This window comes from Pistacia vera, unplaced genomic scaffold (genome assembly GCF_008641045.1).
Source record: "Pistacia vera cultivar Batoury unplaced genomic scaffold, PisVer_v2 Contig214, whole genome shotgun sequence".
Classification (NCBI taxonomy): Eukaryota; Viridiplantae; Streptophyta; class Magnoliopsida; order Sapindales; family Anacardiaceae; genus Pistacia; species Pistacia vera.
This window is the reverse complement of record NW_022196018.1, coordinates 1,851,343-1,873,509: the sequence shown is the minus strand read 5'-3', so window position 1 is coordinate 1,873,509 and position 22,167 is coordinate 1,851,343. Positions and strand designations below refer to the sequence as shown.

The following is a 22,167-nucleotide window of genomic DNA, read 5'->3' as shown; positions in this document are numbered from 1 at the left end:
GATATGCTTATGCTAAACTACCTAATTTATCATGCAAAATACCAAAATAATCAACGCTTACAAACATGGTAACAAAAGTCAAGTCTATTCTTTAAGTTAATTGCATTTCAATTAAGTAAATTAACAAAAACAAATGAAGGGAAATTATGGTAAGAACCAATACCATGCTGACAACTCATCAAGCCGATCCTCCCAAATCATCTTATCATAACTGTAAACAGATTATTAATTATTTAAAATAAATATCTTTCACAACCATAACCAAATACTGTAGACAGTCAGACACCTCAGCGACAGGAACGAACGGCGTTATGTAAAACGTTAAAATTGACAAAACAAAACAAAACAAAAGAGAAATGAGATTCAAAGGGAAACCGTGTTACGTGTAGCATACTTTGAACGAACGAAATCAAGTGTTTTTCTTGTAAGCGTCTGCGTGATCTGCTTTATTAGAAGAAATACTTATACAACACACAAACTCCCGTCAAACTCCCTCCCAAAATATAACTCTTCCTTCCTTCCTTCTTTTACACAGCGGAAAACTGGAAATGTTTTGCGCTTTCTCTTTACGTGCAAACTAACCAAACAATCAAAACAAAACCAAATCTTTATGTCGAGTGCATGCAGTATGGATGGATTTCGATTCCACTCCTTACGAAAACGTCTCGTTTTTTAGTTTTTGTTTCTGGAAAAGTAAAACGCGTTTGACTTTCATCTTTTGACGGAAGGAAGAAATAATCTTTCAAGCGAATGGGTCGTTGCCCGTGTTTTGGTTCGAGGAAGAAGGGAACCAAGCTCAACAACAGTGATAAACATGAAGATGTTATGAGGATACACAAGCCTGATCAATCATCTTCTGGTCTGTCTCTTAACCCTTTTTTTTTTTTTTTTTTTGGTATATAATTCAACTACGTTTTCTTCGTTTATTTAAATTCCTGGGTTTTAATCTTTATATAATCACATAGCTATTTTGTTATATATGGTAATAAGATATGCCCTGTTAAAAAAAAATTCTTATTTTTTGTTTTTCATTGTCTGGTTAGATTATGCTAATAATTAAGTTTCAGATAATTTTCTTTATATTTAGTTGATATTAAGTATCAGTTTTATGGAGTTACAATATGGGGTTTGTTTATCATGAATCTAAATTACAGTTAAGCAAATGTTGATGAAATGTGACGTTTGGTTCATTTCTAAGTTGTAATTGTAAAGTGCTTGAATCGCTAAAATTTGAGTCTTTGAATTGGAAAGGTTTTTTTAAGACAAATGTTGCACATTATTGAAGAAATTCTGAGTGCAATTACTATTCAAGTAGGCATAAATTTCATCTGTATTGCAATTTAAGACAACAATCAGCAGCTGAATAGACTTTATTTTTTGCTGTTGTTTGGGCAAATAACGTTGATTGTAATTTTTAATCAATTGATTACTTGTGTTATCTTCAAATTAGTGCAACCATATATCACTATAGTGTAAAGTTAGATCCATACTTTAGGTATATAAATCTCCGTTATGCAAGATCTATTTTTAAAGCAATGAGTTGCTTTATAATGCTTTTGCATGAGATGGCATCTGATAAAGTTTAGTACTTCTGATGTTTCTGTTTCTTTTGTTATTCTTTTCCTTTTTCTATCTTGCATAAGCCTTCTTCCACTCAGTCAAGTCTCTTGGAAAATTGATCTTGAAGAAACCTTTTATTATGATTTTTTTAGTAATTAGTAAGACTCGCAAACATCTGCACCTAATTTCTAGCAGTGGTTTTAGATTGCTGCTAGTTAAGCTGTTTTGTTTATTCTCAGTTGGGATATTATCTGCTTTGAGTTTAGTGAAGCATTTTGTTAGATCAAGTAGTAATGCTCTAAACAATTGCACATGCGAAAGGGGTTTAAGAATCAGTTTTCTTTTTATATTTATTTCAAAGTTTCACAAATATAATTGCCGCAAGCATATAAAAAATATGGCATATAGATCTGTTGTAGCTCAATCCGTTGCAATGAAATGGCTTCCTACCTTGCTATGATAGAAGAGATTTACTTGCTTGGCATCTTTCTTTTCTGTGTTTCTTCCACAACTAGTAGCAAATGAAATTTCTGTCACTTTAACTGATCTATGCCACTGTTTCCACTAAAAACAGAGGTGATATTTTGGAGGATTTATGTATAAATAAAGGTAACCACATCTAAAGAGAGGTGTTTTCCATTAAAGTTATACAATACATTCATTTGAAGTTAATTTGCAGGATACAGTCCGCTCATTACATTTAATTTAATAAGATGACTCTAGTGATAATTTAAATATGTACTTATGAAAAAAAAAGAGCTACCAATTAATGGTAATTTCTTTTAAGTTGAGAGGGATTAGAACCCAGATATATTTCTATCAGTATTTAAACACACTAATGAATATGAATTCAAAACACTCTGGATTTTATTTCGTGAGACAAATGTGCATTTTCTGATCCTAACCTATGTCTTTAATTATATTTGTGCTTGTTTAATGGATCAGATGTCACTCCTTTCAGTGCAAAAATCAATTCAGTGTCAAGACGGCAAAGGTCAGCTCCAAAAAATGGGCCTAATACCAATCAAGATGATCACATATTCTCCTATGAAGAGCTTGCAGCTGCAACGAATAACTTTTCGGAAGACAACTTTATTGGGCAGGGTGGATTTGGAGCTGTTTATAAAGGGCAATTAAGTCGTACTGGTCAGGTAATCTTTCTGCAGCTCATGGTTGACAAACTTCGTGAACCTCATTATCATCTAACTTGGAGAATCTAATTTTTGTTTTTCTCTCATTCTATTATGGCTTAGAAGTCAACAAATGTTCTTTTATATATGTATAACACCTTCACGATTTTAGCAGGCTGTGGCCGTCAAACAACTAGATAAGGCAGGTGCTCAAGGGGAGAAGGAGTTTCTGGTAGAGGTTCTCATGCTTTCTCTTTTGCGCCACCCTAACCTTGTGAGTTTAATTGGGTACTGTGGCGATGGGGATCAGCGTCTTCTTGTCTACGAATACATGCCCCTAGGATCCTTGGAAGATCACCTCCATGGTAATATATTCAGTGCCCTTGGTCTTATTTTATCTCTGGTTTTAGATGTTCAAAAAACTATTAGAGAAAGAAAAAGGTTCTCAGGTGTTCAAAAAACTATTAGAGAAAAAAAAAAAGAGTATTTCAAACTAATAGTTCATATGCTAGAAGACATATTTTCTTATGATTTTTTGGGAGAGAAGGGGTTGCAGCAGTTGTATGTGCTTCCTGTTGGTCATACTTGGATTACAGATAGCCTGGTATCAAGGAGTTTGAGCTGAAAAGATTTATCTGCTTGATATCTCCTCTCTATACCAATTATGAGAAGAAACTTTTGTTAAGCCTCCTATTTATTGCTCATTTGGAAACAGGCAACTTTAGCCTGAAAATAGTTAATTTTCATTCCCTCTCTTTTGCACTATCAAGCAGGATTTCAGATCTCCTAAGAACTTTTAACTCTTTTATTTGACATCATTAGATTATGGGACAATCTTACCTGCAGAAATTTCTATTGTTTTACAGTCACGGGTTTCAAAGAGGATTTTAAACTTGGATAGCTCTGCGTACATATTTCTGGACTAGAAATTTTCCTTCACCTCATATTAATTTTGTCCCACAACAATTTTGACACTGCAACGTTTTTCTATTAATATTTGAGTCCAGAGATGTCTTTGGTTTCTTTTAATCAGTACAATTTTCTATTTCTATAATTTTAGGGAGAAAAACTGTTGGTCAATCTCATGGGTGACAGTGAGTAGACATTAAATCTTCATTCTGTTAGTATAAACAGTAAGATAAGTTGTGCTTCACTTACATTCAAAATGAAATGATTCGATCTTATTTGTTTAAAATAAATAAATGAATCAATGATATTTGAAATATTACAAAAATCAAAGGTGGATTCTGTCTGCAAAATAGCTCCAGGGACTTTTTCAATGTCTTTGGACCAATGAAATTATACTTTTCCAAACATTTAATATGACTAGTTTGATATCTATTTTACATCACACTGACAACTCTGAGCATGTACCATCCTTTTTAAATCTTTATATACATAAATTTAAAATTTATGCTTGTGCAGATCTTGCGCCTGATCAGGACCCTCTGGATTGGAATACGAGGATGAAGGTAGCTGCTGGTGCCGCCAAGGGATTGGAATATCTCCACAATCAAGCAAACCCTCCTGTTATATATAGGGACTTAAAATCAGCTAATATATTACTGGGTCCGGGGTTCCACCCAAAACTCTCAGATTTTGGACTTGCAAAATTTGGTCCAACTGAGGATAAATCACATGTTTCCACTAGGGTCATGGGCACCCATGGTTACTGTGCTCCTGAGTATGCCACAACTGGAAAATTGACCATCAAATCAGACATTTTCTGTTTCGGTGTAGTCTTGTTGGAGCTGATTACTGGACGTCAGGCAATGGATGATAGTCTCGGTCGTGAAAGAATGCTTGTCAATTGGGTAGTACACCTCTTAAAATTCTTGGTTATCACTTTGCATAACTTCTTAAATATTTGATTTGCTTGTCAATGGAGATATTAGCTCTTCAGAGAATTACCAGCGAAGTCAATATAGCCCCTTAGAGACTTCACCCTTACCGAAAGAAGAAACCACTACCTTTTAGTGGGGCCTTTTAAGTAGTCTTAGGGAATAGCTAAGCCCCACTATTATCTCAAGTAACTATGCTTGTTTTTGTTGATCTTTATGTCTTACAGGATCAATGTCTTTGTTTGACAACTCCAATTCCTGAAACTTAGACATTGAAGGATTCTAATTCTTTCAGAAGATGCCATATCTTAAGCTGAAAGGCAGTCAGTTGCATATATATGATGGCTTTATTGGCAACTATACTGATAGCTCTCCAATTCTATTGTCTGAACCTGGAGATGGTTTCAGCTTTTGAGTATATTAAATTGAAACCATGCCATTATTATTTCTCAACTAAAGCTTATTCTGAGTATAGTCAGACTTTATTTGTTTGTAGGTACGTCCAAGGTTCAAAGACCGCAAGAATCTTTTGCAGTTAGCAGATCCAATGCTGAGAGGACAGTTCTCAGAATCTACCTTGAAAAAGGCTCTAAATGTTGCATTCATGTGCATCCAGGAGACTCCTTCTCTCCGTCCACCTATCAATGAAGTGGTTCTTGCTCTTGATTACTTGGTGAATCATCAGTATGACCCAAATGAGGCCACCAAAATTCCTCGTAAGAAGAAGTCTGAGCATAGCTCTCCAAAGGAAACAACCAAGATTATAGACAAAGATGCAGAAAGGGAGCGAGCTGTTGCAGAGGCAAGGACATGGGGAGAAGCTTTAAGACGGGAAAGGTTGGAAAAAAATGGAGAGTAGTTATGATAGGGTAAACAGGTAATTAACCTGCAACAGATGCTTAAGCTTTTCTCTTTGTTTTATTGAAATTTAAGGAAATCCAAAAGATTTAGAATATCTAACTTGAATGAAAAGAAAAATAAGTTTGAGACCATTCATGCTATCCATTCCTTTGCCTTGAAACAGTGTTAAGAGTTTAATCCCACCTGTTGAATCATTTCCTCCGGTTGGGTGAACAAACCTCAGCATGGATAATAGTTTGGAAGACATTGCAAGGATACTGAAGCATAGCAAAGGTTTAAGTGTTGAGCACTGTGGAGAAAGTCGTAAGATCATCGTTAAAGCTGATGCTGCATAATAAAATGAGTATATATCTTCACCAGATTGACTTTCTTGCTGATTGAACACCATTAATATTATCACTATAGAAAGGGAATAAGTTATTTGCTATCTCAATTACTGCTATATAGCTCTGTGCTTCAGGTACTTCAACATTTCTTTGCTTTATGTGAATTGTGTATAATTCTGGAAAATATAAAGGAAACTCCAGCTCTTGGTTTGTTCATGTTGCATAATATTTAGATATCCACTTGAATATTATTCACTGAAATTATTCATTCTGATCTTTTAAGTACAGCAGAGAGAAGGGTATCGACATCTCCTTTCCAAATTTCACATCAAAACCATTAAGTAGGAGTTGACCATGTCACCAACTGCAAAATGATCATCTGAAGATGCATTCTGGCAATTGGAATTTTCTGCATTGCAGTTTTTAGAACTCAGAAATGAAATAACCACATGGTTTATAATACAATAACATTATATAATGAAAACCAAGTTAAATTTGTGTCAGGAAACAAGAATGTGTGCTCCCTTCTGTCTCATAAGTCATAATGGAAAGCATATACTATTTGTAACAGTCATGAATCATGATACCATTTCATCATTATACTTCTGAGTTGACATCTTTTAAGCTTTGGCACTCTGGAAAAACGCCATAACTACTCAAGTGTGTTTAATGCCTGTAATTAATTTAGGCTTTTTCGACAAGGAATCTAATGGACATATGAAGAATAAATAAAATAATTCTCCAATTTTTGCTGGGAAACTGGACTTCAGTTGTGTGAAAGTTCCCATATTGAGAACTTGTAATGGATGCATCAATGAGTGAAGGAAGCTAATTGGAATAAAATAGGAGGAAGCTTCTATGCTTATTAACTAGTTTGGTGATGCCTTTCACTTTTGGATGACACACAAAGTTTATGCATTGAATGTAGTTTTTCAAAATATTCATCTTAAATTATATCTCATTCAACAGTAATATATAAGTGATAAACTGATATAAGAAATTTTATATTATATTTTAAAATGTGCAGTATTGTTTAATTTTTTTTTTTTTTTTACAGCACAGTTAGTTTGATATGAAATTGTCATAATAATAATAAATTTTTAATTTAATGTTTTTGAAGCGTACAAAACAAAATCCGTTGTCGTCCAGCGGTTAGGATATCTGGCTTTCACCCAGGAGACCCGGGTTCGATTCCCGGCAACGGAAAATATTTTTATCTTTTTAAATTTCCTGACTCTTTAATTTCGTGGATAAAACACCGTTTTTAATTTATTTCCTTTTTTCTCCTAATGATAAACGACACCATTTTTGTTATTCCTTTTCATTCTTTTGGGCTATTGATAAAACGAAACTGATTTTCCTCCTAACAAGGAAACAACACTGCTTCAAATTCATTTCGTGGAAAAAAAATTTCTCCTCACGTCACTATTGTTCTTCTAATGAGAAAATGACAAGTTTTTTTTTACAGTTTCAATTTCTTATAGATTTTTTCTTTCTTACAGTTAACCCCATTTTAATTCCTTATAGATTTTTGTTCTTATGCCGTTTAAATTTCTTACAAAAAGTAGGGCAAAGGTCCTACCGGGAGTCGAACCCAGGTCGCTGGATTCAAAGTCCAGAGTGCTAACCACTACACCATAGAACCTTTTACTTTGTTTGTTCTCTTCTGCATAAAAATACTTTATATAGTAATATTCTTCGCTCATAAAAACTATCCATGGTTATTGAAAAGTATTTTACACCCTTAGAATATTATTTATGATGCCTCATATCCTTTAAGAATAGTATCATAAAGTGGTATATAATATTTTTCTAAAATAGTAGGTGTGTTTAATGTTTCGCTAAATTTGAACGGTATAAATTATAATAACTCCTTTGATCAAGCTAATCAATTTTATTTAATTTCCTTGAAGATAATTCAACTAATTCAAAAAATTAAAGTCGTACAAAATAATCCACAAAATTTTAATTCCAATCAATTTCATCCCATCAAATTTATGAAGGCTGTTTTCAAATTGGAATAAATTACTACTGTACTATATAAACTTAACATCTTAGAGTTGAAGGCAAGATAACGCCCTCACAATTATACTAGTACAGAGTTCAGAAAATATATTAAATATTTATATTAAGTAAACTGTGAAATTAATATAAATATCTTCTAATAAAATCTAATGGATTAAAGTACACCTGTAATTGAGTAATGTATTTTAGAAACTGAATTACAAATAATTATATATGTAAATAATTAAAAAAGAAAGTGCATGAAAATTGTAAAAACAAAAAGGGATATATATTATGAAGGTCTTAAAATAATTTGGTATTTCAATTTCAAAGTAGTGGGCGGCCCAAATGGGCCAATTTGTAGCTAGGTTCTGTAACTTATTAATTTTAAATATTAGCCATAATTATGGGATTAATAAAAAACGGATTTGGTTCGGCTGAGGCTGATGCATTTGCTGGTAAAAAGTGGCATAGGGTAGCCCCCACCTCGTTTTGCAAATCTCAATGTATAATTTTATATTCTTTTTTTTTTATGTGCGTATCTATCATGGCACCAAATGTGTAGGGAGGGTGTCATCATGGCTGTTTAATTAATTAATTTAATATTTTTATGTTATTTAATGATTTTTATTATAATAACATTATCTATTAAAAAAAATCAATTAGTAGTTGAAAATTAAGGTAAACAAATACATCTTAATTTAATTTAATAAAATAAAATAAAATAAATAATTTTATATAATAAAAGTCAATATGAATGTGACGTTCTAGGAAGATTTTATGATTAACTCACCTGAAATCTAATTTGACTAATTAATTTTTTAAAATTAGTTTCGATAGGCAAAACTATATCTAATTATATTTTGAATCTTTTTAACACATGTATTAAAGATTCATATCCAAAAATAATTTAAACTGAGGGAAATATTTCCTTAATAACGTACCATTAAAGAGGGATCGATGGCATAATTGTAAGTATCCGGAAAGAGAGGGTGGAGATAAAAGAAGATAAAAGGAGAGAAGTAGAGAACCCATGGGGGATCTTGTTTTAAGTGTATTATCATGAGCAAAGCAGAGAGCAGTCATATTCATTCTCCATCTCAGTTATTAAAGCAACCGGTCCACCCACCACAGCCGGTCCATTTCAGTGCCCCTCCCCCAATCACTCTTCGCCACGTCACTACTACCCTCCTGTAAAGCACAGATAACGCAGACAACAAAACGCAATCAGAATCTCTGTTAATCAACCTCACCCTAACTCACCTCTCCCTTTCTCTCTCTATCTCATGTCTTGTCGCCGTCTATTTTCAACTCGCCGCCTTCTGACTCTCCTTAACTCGCTTCTTGTCATTTAAGCTCGCGAGATCACCATTTCGTGTTATGTTTATTGTGGTTTAAGCTGAGTGAAAGAGAGATGTATGTGGTGCCGCCACCTCAGCGATCGGATCCGAGATCCGCGGGCGGGTCGGGTGATTTACGAGTCTATCAAAATTGGAAAGGAAGCAATGTAAGCCTTTCTTTTTTTTATTTTACGTTTTTTTTTCTTCCTTTTAATGTTTCTATTTTTAGCGGAGTAGGCGAAAATTTTCTATTTTTGTGTCTTAGAATTTGCTTCTCTTTAATATTAGCGAGAATAATGATATAATGTTACTGTTTCTGTAAATGGTTCATTCAACTTAAAAATGGCTTCATTCAACTTATAAATGGTTGGTAAACAATATAATTGTTGACTACTTTTTAAGTAAGATTAGTGGAGTAGCACTGTAGCAGGACCTAAGTTGTGGGAGACTGAGGCTGTTGTGGATCGCCAGAAAAGAGTTTAATTCATTTAGTTCGAATTCGTATTGACAAATGGCCTACTGGTTTTTTGTATTGCATTAAAAAAGAGCAGTTTTTTTGTTGAACGCCGTTTAATGTTTATAAATGGTTCTGTAATGATAAAATTGTTGTCGAATTGATAATGCTTAGAATTGTGGTTGTATCAATTGATTTCATGCTGAAGGCAGATAGATTTAGTAGATCATAGATTGAGAAACTCTGTTTAAAGAACTAAGGTGCAGGGGTTGAGCCTTGTTCAGTCTAGGCTTTGATCAGGCATTTTTAATTCTTAGTTGTGATTTCTGAGATTTCTGAATTAGCCTGTTGAGACATTTATCGATTTTATTGTTCTGCAGATATTTTTTCTTCAAGGGAGGTTTATATTTGGACCAGATGTAAGATCGCTGGGTTTGACTATATTTCTCATTGTTGCTCCTGTCACAGTTTTTTGTGTGTTTGTTGCTCGAAAATTGATGGATGATTATTCTCATCATTGGGGAATATCAATAATGGTTGTTACAGTACTATTCACTGTTTATGTGAGTATATTTCTCTTTCCAGCTCTTTATGAAGTTATTTGCATATTGCAGTAATATCAATAATGGTTGTTGCCTTGTTATATTCCTTATGATGTGCCAAATGAGTAGGAACTGGCTCTGGATTTCCTGTTACTCATGAGCAAGTTGGGTAGTTGCTAAGATTAGCTTTGCAAGCCGACTTTAGGGGTTTCTATGATAGGATTGATAGTTTGGACAAAATTTGTGGTCTTTAATCCTAGAGGCAGAGGAATGAGCATGGTGAGTTATGGAGGAATCTGGGGAGTGATGCACTGGGGGTAAAGAGTGGGCTTGATTTGCATGAATGGTTGAAAGATCTTGTCAAGTAATAGGATTTTATGGTTGTGTTGATACAGTGCATGTCTTACCGCTGTGAAATGTTTAGAAGAGGAATGTGCTTTCTGCTGTGTCCATTTCTAGGAATGGTAGTGGCTGGTTTGCCATTTCTTGTCACCTTTCTGGAACAGTAAAATTGTAGTTTATCATCAACATTTCAACTCCCTTTTAAACAAGTTCAATATACATCATAGTCATTGACACAGGCATCTGCACCTTGCATATTGTTCATGTTTGCATTTCTTCGCTTGTGATGTTTCTTCTGTATTGTTTTCTAACTCAATTTGCCTCAATCAACACTAGGAGGCCTTCATGGGCCCTGTATGTGAAGCTTTAACAAACTTTATCAGTTACCTGTTAACCTTGAAGTGAAGTTAATTTAATTTTTTCATGCTGGACCCTGACTCATGTTTGATATTTCAGGATTTACTTCTTCTTCTGTTGACATCGGGAAGAGATCCTGGTATAATTCCACGCAATGCACACCCTCCAGAGCCAGAAGGCTTTGATGGGAGTGTAGATGTTGGGGCTGGCCAAACTCCACAGTTACGTTTGCCTCGTGTGAAGGAAGTGGAGGTCAATGGGGTCACGATGAAGATTAAATATTGTGATACTTGCATGCTTTATAGACCTCCTCGCTGCTCACACTGCTCAATTTGCAATAACTGTGTGGAACGTTTTGATCACCACTGCCCTTGGGTTGGGCAATGTATTGGGCTGGTAAGTGATCATTTGTTCAGAAGTATGTTAATGAGATCTGTTGAGTAATGTTCCTTCCATTAGTTATTTTCGCCATTTCTTTTTTGATGAGCACATAGTAGTAGCATTTTTGAGTTCATTAGTATTCTAGTTGGCTAGAAGGTGTCAGTTAGCTTTGGAGAGGATGAATGATGCCCATATTCTTTTAGATGTTTTATTAGTGAAATACTTTGGTGGGAGGCTATCAATACGTGTGCCCAAACTTCTTGAGCTTGTATATATCTTGTTTGGTCTGTCTTGAAGAAGGAGAATGGAGGGTGAAACATACATTTCCACTCTTGATGCTCCCATAAAGTCTGATGAGTTGGAGCTCATGAGCCTATGATTCTTTTTTCTAAAACTTGACCATTATGTAGATTAAAATTGTTTAAAATGCTGGAAGTTGAAGATTGTTGGAGTTGGTCTTATGGTGTTTTAGACTTATCTTCACCAACATGACTCATGACATGCATACTTTAATTAATGATCTGAAAATTTTCTATTTTTACTGCAGAGGAATTATCGATTTTTCTTCATATTTGTCTTCTCGACTACCCTTCTTTGTATATATGTTTTCGCATTTTGCTGGATCTACATCAGGAGGATAATGGATTCGGAGGAGACAACAATTTGGAGAGCCATGATCAAAACCCCTGCATCAATCGTTCTAATAGTTTACACTTTCATATCTATGTGGTTTGTTGGTGGCCTTACTGCCTTTCATTTATATCTCATTAGTACAAATCAGGTAAGATTCTCTTCCTCTGCTGTTAAAAAATCCTTTCATCCGCTATTGTGTTTATTCTAGTGTTCTAATTTGTAAAACTTTCCCCTTATCTGTCTTACTTTTGTAGACTACTTATGAGAATTTTAGATACCGATATGATCGGAGAATCAACCCCTATAACAAAGGGTTGATGGGAAACTTCAATGAAATATTTTTTTCAAGCATACCCTCGTCAAAGAACAATTTCAGAGCAAAGGTGCCAAGGGAACCTGGGTTACCAGTTCGACCAGTGGGTGGGGGTTTTATGAGTCCAAATATGGGCAAAGCTGTGGATGACATCGAAATGGGTAGGAAAACAGTGTGGGGAGATATTGGCCCTGGGGCTGATCTCTCTGAAGGGCAACTTAACAACAACGATCGAGTAAATGTTAAAGATGGTGAACTAGCTGAATTGTCCCCAGACATAAGGACCACGGTGGAAGAAGGGGAGCGTGCTGGAATACATCCTAGGCGATCTAGTTGGGGAAGAAAGAGTGGAAGCTGGGACATGTCACCTGAAGTTCTTGCTTTGGCTGCTAGAGTGGGGGAATCAAACCGTGCAGGTGGGAGTTGTAGTAATGGCAGCAACTTGACGACTGAGAATAGACAGACATAGCCAGAGCTGTGACAGAAGATGGATTGTAGGAATGGAAGTAATCTGGTTTGGTGGTTTTAAGAGTTGCAATCTTGGAGGTTTCCTCATTCATCTTTATTTAAATTCCATGAGTATCATATCAGTTGCAGAATGCAATACGGAAGAGGTTTGTTTTGGCAGGGTGTTTGAAAGTGTTGGTTTGGCCATTATGGTTTTTAAGAAGAAATGGTGTGTGTTGTATGAGTGAGCTTTCTTTGTCCTGATTTTGTATTTGTGGAATTAGTTAGTATCTAACTGTATTGAATATGTGGATTCAGTCAGTGACATTAGATATCTTTCCCTCTCTCCGGTGACTATAATATATGGATTTAGTTCAAGTGTCACTAGGCTCTCCTTATTGATTGGGACAAATGTTGAGTTGCCCAAAATTTAGCTTGTCCCTGTTCCCAACCTTAGCCTGCATTAATGATGGAAATGAAATTGAATTAGTTGAATCAAAATTTTGCTGACTGGTAACATCATCATCTGATTCGATAATTGTTAGGCTCAATGAAGAGCAGACAAAGACAGATTCTCCGATTTCTGACTTTCCAGAAAGGAAAGGCAAGTGAAAACGTTTGATTGTCAAAGGCAACAATGAATTACGTTCACATCCGATCCTGGTTAAAACTTGAAAAGTTTTAATTCAAATTTGTAATCAATCACTTCATAAAGCATTAGGGTTTAGGGGCTCATCGATTGTGTCTTTGATTCTGGATGTGGTCAACCGGGCGGGTACCTAGTTGATCCAATGTTTTTCTGTGCTACAGTCTTTTAAAATCATTGTCATCATGGTGAAGGGTAACTGGACCATTACTAGACTGGTCTAACTCTGGCTTACCTCACCACCCAATTCAATGCTTGCCCTACACAACATTATTTAAACAAACAATATTAGATAGTAAATAATTCTATTTACTTTTCACTTTACCAATCTAAAATTGTTTAGTTCAAATTATGGCGTCAAATGGGTAAATGTCCTCAAATAAGCTCCAAACACAAACTGGGCTGAATCAAACTTAAGTATTTGAGCCAATCATATGTCTCGATTCACCTCATGTGATGACTAGACAACACTTGTTTCAATCTGAGAGGCAAATGTAATGAGGTATCTGTCTGGTCAACTCAAAGTCTGGACCATAATCAAGCTAGTTTTATTTTGTGAAATCACTTAAATGACCCCTTTTTAAAAGCCAATTTCAAAACTTGACATTGATTTTCGACAAAATTGCCCTTATTATAATTCATCCACGCTTGTCTTTTCTCTTCACTTATCTTCTCACTTCACAAAACTTGGTTGTGTTTGGTTTATTATTTTAAATAGTATTTTTGGAAAATTTGAGTTGGATTGTTATTTCGAGATAAGATGTAAAAAATAACAAAAACACCTCCTAGGTTTATTAATTTAGCTAAACACTCTCTACAATAAAACATTAAAAAATAATAAAAACACCCACATTCACCCATTAAATGCCAGCAGTCAGCTACCATCGCCGGAGGTGGATAGAAGTTGTCGTAATGGCGCACGATCAGCTGGATTTGGCTGATCGTGCTTCGATATGGCCTTTTCCCACTAGATTCACCATGGATTTGGCCAAAAAAATGCTATCAACGATGGTCATATCTTAGTCGTCATTGATAACCAGATCTGGCCAAAGATCTGGCCAACGATGGCTAGATCTTTGGCCTTAGATTTGGCTAGATCGGCTCTGACGGTGCACGATCGGCTAGATCCAACCAATCGTGCGCCATTACGGTGACTTCCGACCACCCTCTGGTGATAGCGACTGGTTGCCGGCATGTAATGGGTGGATAGGGTGTTTTTATTAATTTTTAATGTTTTATTATAAGAGTGTTTAACTAAATTAACAAACCTATGAGGTTTGTTTCAAACGCAGTCGAAGGCTGTGTTTGTTTTATTATTTTACTTTTCTTTTTTTTTTCAAACTCAAATTTAGAAGGATGTGTTTTATTATTGATTAGTTATTTATGTGATAAAATTGATAATGTTAGTTTGATATATACAACTGTAATATTAATTAATTATATTTGATATAAAAAAACAAAACTTTTAATTATATTAATTACTTAAACATTAACTTAATGTGAAATTGTTTTATTAATGAAATTATTTTGTTTATACTTTATATAGGTCATAATGACTATGGTCATACTCATTCCTGCGTCAGTTACAAGTATATCTATATTTTGAAAGACAAAAACATTTTCAATTCTTTCTCGCATGCTGTGAAAGAATATACCTTGACATCATGTCCTAAATCCTGGTTTTCCCATGTATTATTTATGTATATTCATCAAAATTTCTTCTGGGATAGCTCCAAAATGTAGTCTAGAGATTAACCCAAACTCATAATGTCCAAAACTAAGTTTCTTACCGTCAACCTCAAATCAAATCTCCATTGGCAAAGCATCAGGAATATGTAGTTCGTTCAATAACACATTGTGTAGTAAAGTCCCTTTAAACTTTATATTCATATCTAAAAGTCTCCATAAACACATCCTTATAAATTTGTTAACAATTTCTCCAGTAAATTATGTTATAGAACAAATTTTATCAAATTATTTAAATCGGCTTTATTCGTCTTACATAACGTGTTAATTACTTAAATCTTACTTTATAATAGTGTATTTATTACATAAGTATACTTTTTTTTTTCTTCTTAATTCTAGGTATATTAATTAATTGAATTTTATATTTAAAATTTTAATGTGAAATAATTCAATATGTCATCATTGTAACCATACAATAAACAACAAGGAATGCGCTTAATAAGTTTGGGTGAAACGAATCATTTATCTATACAATGGAAACTAGAGGAATTTTAATTTTTCTTCCAATCCCATAATAAAAAAAAAACAAAAAATCACATTGTGATCGTCTCTTCACCCCAGGTAATACATAAGCAAACTCCATTGAGGACTCACTTCAATTGAAACTGAAGAAATTTTGCTCTTAAATTTCGAATTTCAATTGGAGGCAGAAATGAATGAAGTTTACGTGACTGTAGTTTGTTTAAGTTTAGGTGATACTTAGAATAAGGGTAATTTTGTCTTCTTATTTGTTAATCCATTTTTTAAATGGGCTTTTGAAAACGGGTCAATCAAGTGATTTTCTCTTTATTTTTAGATAAACAATCAAGGGTACGCTTTAATACTCAGAAAATACAGGGAGTTTTATGTAATATTTGACATACCCCTAACTCTAAGTAAATTGTCAATAACTCCCTACCCCCCACTAAGGGCAATTTAATTCTTGGCTTTTTAACTGTTAGAAATGTGTGCTCTATTCCATTGGGAAAGCTTTCTCGAATTAAAAACCGTCATAAAATCCAAGTTAAAAGAAAAAGAAACAGAGGTACTTGATCTTTTTAAAACCTCTTAGCTTAAACAGAGGTACTTGATCTTTTTAAAACCTCTTAGCTCAAGGTTTTTCTATTTTAACATTTTTCACTTGACTGTCTTCTTTTTGTTCTTGGTATAAGAGTACATTAGTTTCAGATGATTTTGTACTGAGACACCACACATCCATGCCAATGTAGGAGTGAGAAATAAGGTGAAGTAGGTGAGTTTCTTCATTTTTTTGTCTTTGTTTTGAGGAGTTAAAGTTTGTTTCTTCTTCTCAGTCCTTGGTTGGTGTGTGGTTTTCATATCCCTCTCATTTGTTTTATGGCAGATATGTTTAAGAATCAACTGCAGGAACTTGCACAAAGAAGCTGTTTCAATCTTCCTTCTTATGCCTGCGTCAGAGAAGGCCCTGATCACGCTCCAAGATTCAAAGCTTCAGTAAATTTTAATGGTGAGATCTTTGAAAGTCCAAGCTACTGTACCACATTAAGACAGGCTGAGCATGCAGCTGCTGAAGTTGCTCTCAATGTACTCTCTACAAGAGGTCCTTCAAGGTCTCTAACTGCTAGAATTCTTGTAAGTTCATTTGTTCTTTATTGGTTTAAGAGATAACATATTCTGTTCAATTATTTCTACCATCTTATTTTTGTTTCTCTCTTTTTGGTATGTAATTAAGGATGAGACTGGAATTTATAAGAATCTTCTTCAAGAAACTGCTCACAGGGCTGGATTGAACCTCCCTGTATATACCACCGTGAGATCAGGCCCCGGTCATGTCCCCATTTTTACTTGCACTGTGGAGCTTGCTGGTATGAATTTTACAGGTGAACCAGCCAAGACAAAGAAGCAGGCTGAGAAGAATGCTGCAATTGCAGCTTGGTCTGCCTTGAAAAGAAGTATATTCTTGTTACCCCTTTTTTTTTTTTGGTATTTTTCTCTTATTAGACATTAGCATTTTGGCATCATTAAATATCAATACCCATATTGTGCAGTGCCAAACTTGGATTCATTGACAAATAAAGATTTAGAGATTCGTGAAGAACAGGATCAAGCTATTGTGGCAAGGGTTCTGTCAAGTTTTAGAACTAAATATGAAAACAGAAATGCTAGGAGGAGGGATCAAAACCAAGCGAGAAGGAGAATGTTTAGGGGTCCTAGAGAGAATGTCGCCTCTTCATCCACTAGTTCTTTACTGCATCAACAGTGGAGGCTCCTGGATCTGTTAATGGATTCTTCTGGTTTAGATGGTTCAACTTCAACACAAAAACAAAACAGCTTTGTATCTCTTCTTCCTCCACCTCCACCTAGATCAACTTCAAAGATCTTACCACCAACTTCACATACATTAGCCTACCCATCAAATAGGCCTATTCCACAGCAAGTTAAGGGCAACTCAATAATGGAAGAACATCAAAGGAATGAGGAAGAATGGCTTGGTGGGAAACAAGATATAATCAAGAAACACATCGACAAGGAGGGTTCAAGCAATTCAAATTCAAGTCATGTCTATGGAACAAGTTCTTTATACAAGCGCTTTCGTCAACCTAGTACCAGCAAGTTTAACAGTTCTATGCTTAATAACACAACCCACATCAATAATAATAGGCTTTTTGGGTCACTAAATCCATCTCCAATCACTACATCAACTCCCATTAGGACTCCTTTAGCTTCTCACATGACAAGAAGTATGTACACTGGAGGATTCAATCCTCACAGGATTGCACCAGCAGTTCAAATTAGATCAGTAATCCCAGTTTGTGCAGCACCGCCACCAATGAGAACCCCGTCAACAAATCAACCATCAATGAAGGAAGCTTCAACATCATCTTCTACTTCTTCAGTGCCCTCACAAACAGGAGGAACAGAGGTCTCATCAGCCGGCAGCAGTTCAGTGTTCAACAATCCAACTCAACAACTGGGTTCTGAGTTCAACAAGCTACAATTATGAAGAATAAGACAATGAGAATCTAATATCAACTCCCATGATAGGCATTTTCTTGCCTGTTTAATCACTTGATGGATTCTCCACTAAATATGTTTTTGGCCCTTTAACAAAGAAAAAAAACCATGGTTTTGTCTCATGGGAACTGCGGTAAAGTTTTGTAGAAGACAACTTTTTTATATAATTTTATCCTTTTACATTTACTTAATGCGCGCACACACACACACACACACCCACACCCATGGAGAAAGAGAGAGCATTAAATGGGATCTGGGGAGTTGGGTTGCAGGAGATAAGTCTAAGCGATGAATTGAAGGCAGTCTGAAGAAAAGATGAGGGAAAGACAATTGCAGCGATAAACGCAAGCCATTAGGTTGCTTTCTCAGCAAATATTTAATGGTCTTGTCTTCTCCATTAATGCCTCCTTGCATTTCTTCCTCATCTTCTTCACTCTCATTTATTGTTCCTTCAATTTTTTATTCTTTTCTTTTCTCTTTTATCTCCTTATTTTGTCCATTCAGCATTCACTGCCTCTGTCAACTTCTGTAAACAAGTAATTACTTCACTTTCATTTGCATACACATCCACTCTCCGAGTCTCCTCTCACTCCTCCTGTCCTTCAAGGAAAAATATTATACTATCAAAAACCCTTTTAAATTATTTAAATGCAAAGTAGCCGTTACCAGTCCATGGACCATGGCCCAATTGAGGATGGTTGACTTTCGACAAACCTCTTACTGGGAATAGGAACTTGCCATCGTCTGAGCTCTGTAAAGTAACAGGTACAGCCTCATAATTTTGATAAGAGATTTGATGCAGCACTTCCAAGTTCCAACTGATTTTATGTTGTCTCAGTAAGCTTCTTGTAGGGCCATCAAATTATAATCTAATCTGGTAAATCTTCTATGACATTCTATGAAACTTTGTTGAATGGCTAACATTAGAACTGACCAATGTTGGCCCTAACACACTGTTTTTGACCAATAATTGAAAGGGCTTCTTCTTTCCAGGGAGCAGTCCGACCATTAAACATCAAATTTTACTTTATGTATCTTAGGAAACGAAATGGGCAAGCTGCGTTTTTCATTAAACTTAGCTGAACCCAAGTCTGGAAACTTTCCCTTTTCAACTACTCCGATTCTCATGAAGTACGAACTTGAGATGAAAACGGTAGAGATATAGAACTTTCACTATCTGTAAAACAACCCTTTTGAATCATCTTGAAGCATCCATTAATTTGCATTTACATATCTAAATAGAACTGAACGACCCCATTTTGTTTCATCAAGGACTTCACTTGCAAATTTATCGGGGGGTGGGTGGGGTGCGGTTTAAGAGTTGCAATCTGGAGGTTTCCTCATTCATCTTTATTAAATCCATGAGTATCATATCAGTTGCAGAATGCAATACGGAAGAGGTTTGTTTTGGCAGGGTTTTTGAAAGTGTTGGTTTGGCCATTATGGTTTTTAAGAAGAATGGTGTGTGTTGTATGAGTGAGCTTTCTTTGTCCTGATTTTGTATTTGTGGAATTAGTTAGTATCTAACTGTATTGATATGTGGATTCAGTCAGTGACATAGATATCTTCCCTCTCTCCGGTGACTATATAATGGTTTAGTTCAAGTGTCACTAGGCTCTCCTTATTGATTGGGACAAATGTTGAGTTGCCCAAATTTAGCTTGTCCCTGTCCCAACCTTAGCCTGCATTAATGATGGAAATGAAATTGAATTAGTCGAATCGAAATTTTGCTGACTGGTAACATCATCTGATATGTGAGGCTCAATGAAAGCAGACAAAGACAGATTCTCCGTTTTCTGACTTCCCAGAAAGGAAAGGCAAGTGAAAACGTTTGATTGTCAAAGGCAACAATGAATTACGTTCACATCCGATCCTGGTTAAAACTTGAAAAGTTTTAATTCAAATTTGTAATCAATCACTTCATAAAGCATTAGGGTCAGGACTCACGATTGTGTCTTTGAATCTGGATGTGGTCAAGCGGGCGGGTACCTAGTTGATCCAATGTTTTTCTGTGCTACAGTCTTTTAAAATCATTGTCTCATGTGAAGGGTACTGGACCATTACTAGACTGGTCTACCTCTGGCTTACCTCACCACCCATTCAATGCTGCCCTACACAACATTATTTAAACAAACATATTAGATAGTAAATATTCTATTATTTTTCACTTTACCAATCTAAAATGTGTTAGTTCAAATTATGGCGTCAAATGGGAAATGTCCTCAAATAGCTCCAAACACAAACTGGGCTGAATCAAACTTAAGTATTTGAGCCAATCATATGTCTCGATTCACCTCATGTGATGACTAGACACACTGTTTCAATCTGAGAGGCAATGTAATGAGGTATCTGTCTGGTCAACTCAAAGTCTGGACCATAATCAAGCTAGTTTTATTTTGTGAAATCACTTAAATGACCCCTTTTTAAAAGCCAATTTCAAAATTGACATTGATTTTCGACAAAATTGCCCTTATTATAATTCATCCACGCTTGTCTTTTCTCTCCCCTTATCTTCTCACTTCACAAAACTTGGTTGTGTTTGGTTTATTATTTTAAATATTTTTTTGGAAAATTTGAGTTGGATTGTTATTCGAATAAGATGTAAAAATAACAAAAACACCTCCTAGGTTTATTAATTTAGCTAAACACTCTCTACAATAACATTAAAAATATAAAAACACCCACATTCACCCTTAAATGCCAGCAGTCAGCTACCACGCCGGAGGTGATAGAGTTGTCGTAATGGCGCACGATCAGCTGGATTTGGCTGATCGTGCTTCGATATGGCCTTTTCCCACTAGTTCACACCTGGATTGGCCAAAAAATGCTATCAACGATGGTCATATCTTAGTCGTCATTGATAACCAGATCTGGCCAAAGATCTGGCCAACGATGGCTAGATCTTTGGCCTTAGATTTGGCTAGATCGGCTCTGACGGTGCACGATCGGCTAGATCCACAATCGTGCGCCATTACGGTGACTTCCGACCACCCTCTGGGATAGCGACTGTTTGCCGGCATGTAATGGGTGTAGGTGTTTTTATTAATTTTAATGTTTTATTATAAGAGTGTTTAACTAAATAACAAACCATGGGTTTGTTTCAAACGCAGTCGAAGGCTGTGTTTGTTTTATATTTTACTTTTCTTTTTTTTTTCAAACTCAAATTTAGAAGGATGTGTTTTATTATTGATTAGTTATTTATGTGATAAAATTGATAATGTTAGTTTGATATATACAACTGTATTTAATTAATTATATTTGATATAAAAACAAAACTTTTAATTATTTAATTACTTAAACATTAACTTAATGTAAATTGTTTTATTAATGAATTATTTTGTTTATACTTTATAGGTCATAATGACTATGTCATACTCATTCCTGCGTCAGTTACAAGTATATCTATATTTTGAAAGACAAACCATTTTCAATTCTTTCTCGCATGCTGTGAAAGAATATACCTTGACATCATGTCCTAAATCCTGGTTTTCCCATGTATTATTTATGTATATTCATCAAATTTCTTCTGGGTAGCTCCAAAATGTAGTCTAGAGATTAACCCAAACTCATAATGTCCAAAACTAAGTTTCTTAACCGTCAACCTCAAATCAAATCTCCATTGGCAAGCATCAGGAATATGTGTTCGTTCATAACACATTGTGTGTAAAGTCCCTTTACACTTCATTTCATATCTAAAAGTCTCCATAAACACGTCCTTCTAAATTTGTTACAAATTTCTCCAGTAAATTATGTTATAGAACAAATTTTATCAAATTATTTAAATCGGCTTTATTCGTCTTACATAACGTGTTAATTACTTAAATCTTACTTTATAATAGTGTATTTATTACATAAGTAACTTTTTTTTTCTTCTAATTCTAGGTATATTAATTAATTGAATTTTATATTTAAAATTTTAATGTGAAATAATTCAATATGTCATCATTGTAACCATACAATAAACAACAAGGAATGCGCTTAATAAGTTTGGGTAAACGAATCATTTATCTATACAATGGAAACTAGAGGAATTTTAATTTTTCTTCCAATCCCATAATAAAAAAAAAACAAAACACACATTGTGATCGTCTCTTCACCCCAAGTATACATAGCAAACTCCATTGAGGACTCCCTTCAATTGAAACTGAGAAATTTTGCTCTTAAATTTCGAATTTCAATTGGGCAGAAATGAATGAAGTTTACGTGACGTTTTAGGTGATACTTAGAATAAGGGTAATTTTGTCTTCTTATTTATTAATCAATTTTTTAAA

The 22,167-nt window shown here is 34.8% G+C and overlaps 3 protein-coding genes and 2 non-coding genes across 9 annotated transcripts; 4 read left to right on the top strand and 1 right to left on the bottom strand.

The window, feature by feature from the left end:
• The first annotated feature begins 454 nt into the window (after window positions 1-454).
• LOC116129777 (serine/threonine-protein kinase PBS1-like) lies at window positions 455-5,934 on the top strand. 3 transcript variants are annotated; one of them, XM_031415510.1, is made up of 6 exons: window positions 455-859; window positions 2,506-2,711; window positions 2,863-3,055; window positions 4,116-4,504; window positions 5,028-5,408; window positions 5,556-5,934. In XM_031415510.1, exons 1-5 carry the CDS (start codon window positions 751-753, stop codon window positions 5,388-5,390), a joined length of 1,260 nt encoding a protein of 419 aa, XP_031271370.1. In that variant the 5' UTR covers window positions 455-750; the 3' UTR covers window positions 5,391-5,408; window positions 5,556-5,934. The 3 variants fall into 3 exon arrangements, with proteins under 3 accessions (XP_031271370.1, XP_031271371.1, XP_031271372.1); XM_031415511.1 differs by having other exon boundaries at window positions 457-859; window positions 2,866-3,055; XM_031415512.1 differs by having other exon boundaries at window positions 731-859; window positions 2,522-2,711; window positions 2,866-3,055.
• Window positions 5,935-6,852: 918 nt separating this feature from the next.
• TRNAE-UUC lies at window positions 6,853-6,924 on the top strand. The gene has a single exon. It is a non-coding gene; the product is annotated as a tRNA-Glu (tRNA).
• A 367-nt stretch (window positions 6,925-7,291) lies between these two features.
• Window positions 7,292-7,363, bottom strand: TRNAQ-UUG. The gene has a single exon. It is a non-coding gene; the product is annotated as a tRNA-Gln (tRNA).
• A 1,416-nt stretch (window positions 7,364-8,779) lies between these two features.
• Window positions 8,780-12,877, top strand: LOC116129906 (probable protein S-acyltransferase 7). Its single transcript, XM_031415644.1, has 5 exons — window positions 8,780-9,229; window positions 9,897-10,079; window positions 10,857-11,153; window positions 11,686-11,919; window positions 12,026-12,877. Exons 1-5 carry the CDS (start codon window positions 9,137-9,139, stop codon window positions 12,551-12,553), a joined length of 1,335 nt encoding a protein of 444 aa, XP_031271504.1. The 5' UTR covers window positions 8,780-9,136; the 3' UTR covers window positions 12,554-12,877.
• A 3,007-nt stretch (window positions 12,878-15,884) lies between these two features.
• On the top strand, window positions 15,885-18,045 carry LOC116129937 (double-stranded RNA-binding protein 3-like). 3 transcript variants are annotated; one of them, XM_031415689.1, is made up of 5 exons: window positions 15,885-15,947; window positions 16,075-16,145; window positions 16,266-16,513; window positions 16,614-16,833; window positions 16,930-18,045. In XM_031415689.1, exons 3-5 carry the CDS (start codon window positions 16,268-16,270, stop codon window positions 17,883-17,885), a joined length of 1,422 nt encoding a protein of 473 aa, XP_031271549.1. In that variant the 5' UTR covers window positions 15,885-15,947; window positions 16,075-16,145; window positions 16,266-16,267; the 3' UTR covers window positions 17,886-18,045. The 3 variants fall into 3 exon arrangements, with proteins under 3 accessions (XP_031271549.1, XP_031271548.1, XP_031271547.1); XM_031415688.1 differs by having other exon boundaries at window positions 16,075-16,154; XM_031415687.1 differs by lacking the exons at window positions 15,885-15,947; window positions 16,075-16,145 and having other exon boundaries at window positions 16,259-16,513.
• Window positions 18,046-22,167: the final 4,122 nt, after the last annotated feature.

Coding starts and splice junctions, on each gene's coding strand:
- LOC116129777 (XM_031415510.1), top strand. CDS start 751: ATGGGTCGTTGCCCGTGTTTTGGTTCGAGGAAGAAGGGAACCAAGCTC. Junction 3,056..4,115: donor CTTGGAAGATCACCTCCATG/GTAATATATTCA, acceptor ATGCTTGTGCAG/ATCTTGCGCCTGATCAGGAC. Junction 4,505..5,027: donor AAAGAATGCTTGTCAATTGG/GTAGTACACCTC, acceptor ATTTGTTTGTAG/GTACGTCCAAGGTTCAAAGA.
- LOC116129906 (XM_031415644.1), top strand. CDS start 9,137: ATGTATGTGGTGCCGCCACCTCAGCGATCGGATCCGAGATCCGCGGGC. Junction 10,080..10,856: donor CAGTACTATTCACTGTTTAT/GTGAGTATATTT, acceptor TTGATATTTCAG/GATTTACTTCTTCTTCTGTT. Junction 11,154..11,685: donor TTGGGCAATGTATTGGGCTG/GTAAGTGATCAT, acceptor TTTTTACTGCAG/AGGAATTATCGATTTTTCTT.
- LOC116129937 (XM_031415687.1), top strand. CDS start 16,259: ATGGCAGATATGTTTAAGAATCAACTGCAGGAACTTGCACAAAGAAGC. Junction 16,514..16,613: donor CTCTAACTGCTAGAATTCTT/GTAAGTTCATTT, acceptor TATGTAATTAAG/GATGAGACTGGAATTTATAA. Junction 16,834..16,929: donor TTGGTCTGCCTTGAAAAGAA/GTATATTCTTGT, acceptor CATATTGTGCAG/TGCCAAACTTGGATTCATTG.